The sequence below is a fragment of the Malurus melanocephalus genome, unplaced genomic scaffold (assembly GCF_030028575.1).
Source record: "Malurus melanocephalus ecotype Western Australia unplaced genomic scaffold, MMel_1.1 scaffold_407, whole genome shotgun sequence".
In the NCBI taxonomy this organism is placed as follows: Eukaryota; Metazoa; Chordata; class Aves; order Passeriformes; family Maluridae; genus Malurus; species Malurus melanocephalus.
In genome coordinates, this window is record NW_026623639.1 from 539663 (window position 1) to 545513 (window position 5851).

The window sequence follows — 5851 nt, forward strand, 5'->3', positions numbered from 1 at the left end:
CCGTGCCCCAGTGCTCTCTGCCTCTGCTCCCCTTCACGGGGTAAAAGTGCTCTTGTCACTCCAATTGGGTSCTTGATTACATTTCTGACTTCTTTATTTTCCTCTATTTTCCGTGCAGGCTGTCTTGTTTTACTCGGATGTTCTGTGTGATGGTGACTCAAGGCTCCAGCAAGCGGCGTGTCTGGCTCTGAAGAACCTCAGGGTGAGCTCTGCTGTGGGGTCCGGGTGCCAGGGGTGTCCGGAGGGGTTCGGCCTGGCAGGGGTCACCATCACCCCTGGAATTACCCAATTTGTGTCATTTCAATCTGTGCCAGCACAGATTCAAACCTCCCCAGCAGCCCTAAGCTGCAGTGAGTTTGCACACAAATTGGGAACGCATTTCTACTCACAAACAGCAAAGCAGTTTTACCCTTAAAGTCGATTTGCAGGGATTAACCCTTTCAGTGAAGGTCCTGATTGGGTGGAACTGATTGAATGGTCCCCCAACAGTGATCTGTATGCTGGAACTGCTGAAAAGCTGCTGAGGTAATTTTTTTTTTTTTTTTTCCCAACAGGCCGTGGAGAGCATCGAGCAGATTGCCCACCTGTGCCAGTCTGAAATAGAGGAAGTGAGGAACGCAGCCAGGGAAACCACACTGTCCTTTGGTAAGGATTTTGTACAGCTTTAAAATAGTTTGAAGAGTCATGTGAAATAGTGCAGGACCTGGAGAGGCCTCAAGTTCAGCCTGAGCACATGTAGGACAGTGGGAATATTTCATGAGCAGCTGTTTCATACCATGAAGRTAAACTTTACATCCCATCTAACAGCCAAGGGCCCCCCRTTGAAGTTTATTCARCCAGACCAAGGAGATCCTGGAGGATTAAGTGCTTTAGGAACCACTGAACCTTTTTGAAAGGTCACAAATAGGGACTGAAGGTTTTATGCTGTTATTTCAMTGCAATCCAGCAGATTGGCAGTGGAGGTGACCTGATGAAATGTCAGTGCTCCCCATCTCGTGCTTCTCCTCTCTCCTGAGCTGGGATGTGCTGGAGGATGCCCAGGCCATGCTGGGGGCAGTCATCTCCCAGTTCTGCTCTTCCAAACCCYRCTTTGATCCACGCTCAGCTCTGGRATCTCCAGCCYTGCCCCAMAYAMACACTCAGGCTCACACATGACAARTGTTCCAGCTGTGATGTTCCCCGCWGTTACTCATGGAAACAGTTCCAGGAACCCTGATTTTCCATGGTGGCTTCTAGCAGGTCTTGGAAAACTGTTTCCTGAGGGATGTGTTTGTCACTGTACAGAGTGTCCCCACAATCCCAGGGTGCTGCTGCCTCTCCTCAGCAGGGGCTGTTTTCTCTCTCCACAGGGGAACGGGGCCGCCAAGCCTTTGAGAAGATGGACAGGATCTGCTGTGAGCTGAGGGAAACAGCACAAGAGGCTGAGATTGAAATCACAGTGTTTTAGCAGTGGAACAGAGGAGCTCAATGCCATTTTCCTCACAGCCCCATGGGTACCTGAGGGATTGGTTTTGTTGTCTGATTCCTCCTGTGCTGTTCTGTCCCTGCTGCCTCTGCCCCAGGGCAGGTTCAGTTCCACAGGGGACAATTTGTGGCCTCCCTGGTGCAGCCTGCAATGGATTTTATCACTGTCTCAGCACATGATGAAATACCAAGTGCAGGGACTGGAAGGGATTTGCCATGCAGACGTCTGACTGATGGAGGGACAGGTTTGTTTGTTTTAAATTCAGAATTCAGTCATAGACCAAGASTTCTGCTCATCCAGCCCTTGTCAGGCTCAGTCCCCACCCTGGCCATGGGGAGCAGCCTGGCTTCAGCTGCAATACTTGAAAGGGTTGCGCTTGTGTGTACATATTTATATATATATACATAAAACTTTTCTATTTGGTATTTATTTTTTGGATTTCATACTGTTTTCTAAAGTGCTAATAAATCATTTGAGACAAGTTCCTGGGAGTGTTTGCTGCTGCTGTGTTTGCAGCCCTGGGGACAGGGAAGAGGACTGAACTCCCCAAAGGAAAGGGCTTGACCTGCCCTGTCCTGCTCTGGTGAACTCTCCCCTCCAGTTGTAGCTTTCCTTAAAACCACAAACCAGAGGTAAGTTCTGGAATTCAAACAGCAGGGAGGTGCTGGCTGCAGCTGCAAACAGGGGCAGCACAACCTCCTGCCCTCCACACCTCCTGCAGAAACCAACCTCTGCACTTCTTACCCTTCAATTTTAATGGGAAAGGCCACAAGAGGGAAATGGAGRTGGCAGGGAGAGATGGGGTCACTCTTTCACTGGAGCTCTGACTCCAAGAAGTTCTTACATTTTCCTCTAGAACTCCCTCCCTCGTCCCCACATGGGTCCCATGTCCACGTGGGTCAAGCCCAGAAGCAATAACACACTGCTGGGAATTCTTTAAAAAAAGAGTTTTATTGTTACAACTAAAATGAGAACTGAAAACTTTGTATGGGGGATTGAAAAACTGTACAGTTGTACTCTAACCTGGGAGGCCCAGCAGCGGCTTACACAAAAGACAAGATACCTGAAACTGTATTATACCAAAACATTCAGCTTTTTTGTTGAGTTTTTACATTTTTTTTATAAAAGTTTATTCTATGGCAATCTGTAAAAAAGAAAGACCTGATGAGTAAATATTTGCTTAAGGCAGATAGCAGAGCAGCTCACTAACTTTCTAACAAGTCTACCATGGATGTTTGTCCAATTCCAAGAACAGGTTACCCAACACCCCCTGTGCTACGGTATTTACACCCCCCAACTACCACAGACAGTACAGGACAGCAAACAAAATGGGCACAGCTCAGGAGTGCCAGCCCTGCCCACACCTCCCTGTGTGCCTGGAACACAGGGAACAAACGGGCAGGAAGAGGATGCTCAGAGCTCTGCTGGCATCTGCAGAACTTCATCTTGCTACAATCATTGGCAGTTGAAGAACTCTGCATTCACAGGAAGGATCCTTTGTTTGTTTTCCTGCCATAGCCAAGATTTAAAATATTCCCTCTTGGGAAGGAGGCCAGAGKGGGTTTGGGTTGTTTCTCTCCCAAGTGTCCCAGTGGCAGGGGAGGTGTGGAAGGGCTGCCTGAGCTCTCTGGAATGTCTGTACTACACTCACTCAGCTGAAAGGAACATGCTACCACCGGGCACATGGAGCACACGGGATCCCACGGGAAGTCATGCCAAGGATTGGGCGAGTACATGGGCTCTGAAAAACACCAATCAGTCCAGTGCTGAACAGAGAGACTCAGCAACACCCTCTGAACCACAGCCACTAAGGATCAGGTCATGCAAATATCATTTGGGCACATCAGGAAGCAGGAATATAAGTTCTGTCACCTTTCAAGCACGTGGTGTTTCAGGGACACCGCAGCCTTCACATGCACTTTAATACAAAGGGGTACAAATGGTGCTCAGGGCAGGGTCCTGCCCACGCTGCAGAGAACAGTGGGGACAAAGCAATCACAGAATGTCTCTTAAATACACAGATGAGCCATTATATATTACCATTTTTCTATACTCATTTTTCCCGTTTCCAATAATATAACTAAATATTGACTGATTACAACATTCCTCCTTTCAAGTACTGGTCGGACCAACAGTCTCACAGGTAAAGGATTGATTCCCAGTACTACCTGAGGATTTATTATTGTACTCTTGAAAAGCCCTTGATGCAAGCTTAACAAAACACAGAACAGAAATAACTCCCACCCCTCCCCACCCCTTCACCTACTCACCCACTGAAGGAAGAGCTACACCTACAGCCAGCTTGGCAAAAATAAATACAGAGTGGAGGGACTCSCTGGGCTCCTCCACAGCGAGGGCTGCACTGAGGGCTGCTTAAGTGCTATACATCTAGAAAGACTTTAGAAATAAAACAAATCAGTAACACTGCTGCAGATCAGCTGTTGTGGGGCAGTTCAGTCCCTACAGCTCCCAGGAGTCACTCTGCTCCTGTCCTCTGCACCACAACACAAGCAAAGGGATCTTTGCCATTATTGTTTAAACCATTCATAATTTGGTACTACCCTGAGGGACAGCACTGGCTGCTTTGTGCAGTGCTGCCTTCCAGTCCCAGTCCCACTCCTCCTTTGCCAGCACTTCACCCCAGAGCCCTGGCTGGAGTGGGACCCACAGGGCTGAGCCTTCCTGCACCCCAACCCAAAGCCAGGACTCAGTTTTTGCTTTGAACAAAGCAGGACAGCCCAAGGCTGACATCACAAGCCAAGGGATGTGCTCAGAGCCCAGCTCTGCTCCTGCTGGGCTGTTCTGGCCCAGGGAAGCTGCCCCAGCAGGGATTGCTCTGCATTTCCCCAACATTTCCCTGCYCCTCGCTGGGGCTGAGGCAGGAGCTGCAGAGTGAAACTGCATTTTACATTCCAAATGCTGAGCTTTAAGGACTGGTCCTTCTGCGGGCCACGGGCACAGCCCCACTGCTGGTGGACATTGTTTGGTTGAATTTCCCTTCCTGTTTCTCTCCCACCCCTCAACCTCTCCTAACCCAGAATACAAAAGTAAAAACAGCTTTAGAAAGGATGGTGCAATGTAAAGAGGCATATGTGCAAGTAGAGTGCAACAAAAGTCAATGAGGAGATACACACAGTAAAGAAAAAAAAAAAGAAAAAAAAATTAAAGAGCTGGACATGTTGGGATACCCTGAGCAAACGCAGAAGCCTGGTTCTATCAACACAAGTAAAACAATCAGCTCTTTAAGAACAGTTACGCCAAGATTAAATACCAATACCACAGGCACTGCCCACAACTCAGTCTTTAAAGATGAAGCAAGTTAAAAAAAAACCAAAAAACCAACAAACCAAAAACCAACCACAAACACACCTCCCCTTCCAAACATTTACATTCTTCAGGTATGTGGGTTTCTTTTTCATTTTTTTGGGAACTTGTCAATGTAAGTCATGTATTTGGTTACAACACTTGGAGAGTACAAGCAAGTTTCACTTGTGCCTACTTTTTCTGAAACAAAAGAAAATGAACTGGCTTTTTAAAAAAGGCTAAAAACAACAATGTGTTGTAATTCTATTATTTAGTTTAAAAAAAAAAACAAACAAAAAAAACAAAACCAAAACAAAAAAAGGAAAACAGACTATTTGGCATTTTCTCTGCTTACTCCTGAATATTTCAAGGCCCTGAGATTACTATATTATGTTCTTGGGACCACAGGGCTGGATAAAACCCTAGTGCATCAATTCTCTCGTTAAGCCCTAGCCAAAGTTGTGGCCTTTCCCCCTAAATCTACCTGCTGTGAGCCAAGGCTGCCCTGCCTGGAGCGGCACAAAGCGGGAGCGGCGATCCCGCGGCGGCCTCAGTGGAAACACACCCTGTAGCAGAGATAAGCTCCTGCTGTCAGGAAGGTGAACATGCAGATATTCACTAGGAAGGGTTTCCAAGTGGTCACCACGTTGTCATCCTCCTCCTCGGGGCTTTCTGCCTTGCCGGGCTCGTCGTGGTGGGGTGAGAGGCGCGGGGTGTCCCCAACAGTTCTCCTCCGGATTTCAGTGTCGTGACTAATGCTGGGGACAAAGGAAGGGACACTCAGCACTGGARCAAACATTCTGTGCTGTGTGGCCATGGAGCACACAGAGCTGGGAATCTCCCGGAGTGAACAGCCACCAAAGCACAGCCTGTCACTTGTTAGGACACATCTGGCTGTTCARCAGAGGTTTACGAGAGTTTGGGGAGGATTCTGTGCCCTTTAAAGAATAAGTTTTAACCACCACCTGCTTTCATTGCTCATCACAAATCTGCACCAAGACAGGCAGTGAACAAACCCAACTCCCACCCACACCCGGGTCAGGGGAACACCAAAGTTCTAAAATCTGCCCAGAAAGTCAAAAA

At 47.8% G+C, this 5851-nt stretch overlaps 2 protein-coding genes across 2 annotated transcripts in view; one reads left to right on the forward strand and one right to left on the reverse strand.

Moving 5' to 3' along the window:
- RIPOR3 (RIPOR family member 3) overlaps nt 1–2256 on the forward strand; it is a 44511-nt gene extending 42255 nt beyond the window's left edge. Inside the window, exons 19-21 of the mRNA XM_057379471.1 lie at nt 119–202; nt 555–645; nt 1350–2256. Coding sequence (XP_057235454.1) covers nt 119–202; nt 555–645; nt 1350–1447 — 273 coding nt within the window. The 3' untranslated portion in view covers nt 1448–2256. The remainder of the gene's footprint in view (nt 1–118; nt 203–554; nt 646–1349) is intronic.
- A 3062-nt stretch (nt 2257–5318) lies between these two features.
- Nucleotides 5319–5851, reverse strand: part of PTPN1 (protein tyrosine phosphatase non-receptor type 1) — a 28225-nt gene continuing 27692 nt past the window's right edge. The window contains exon 8 of the mRNA XM_057379463.1: nt 5319–5526. Within this exon, the coding sequence (XP_057235446.1) occupies nt 5319–5526 (208 nt within the window). The remainder of the gene's footprint in view (nt 5527–5851) is intronic.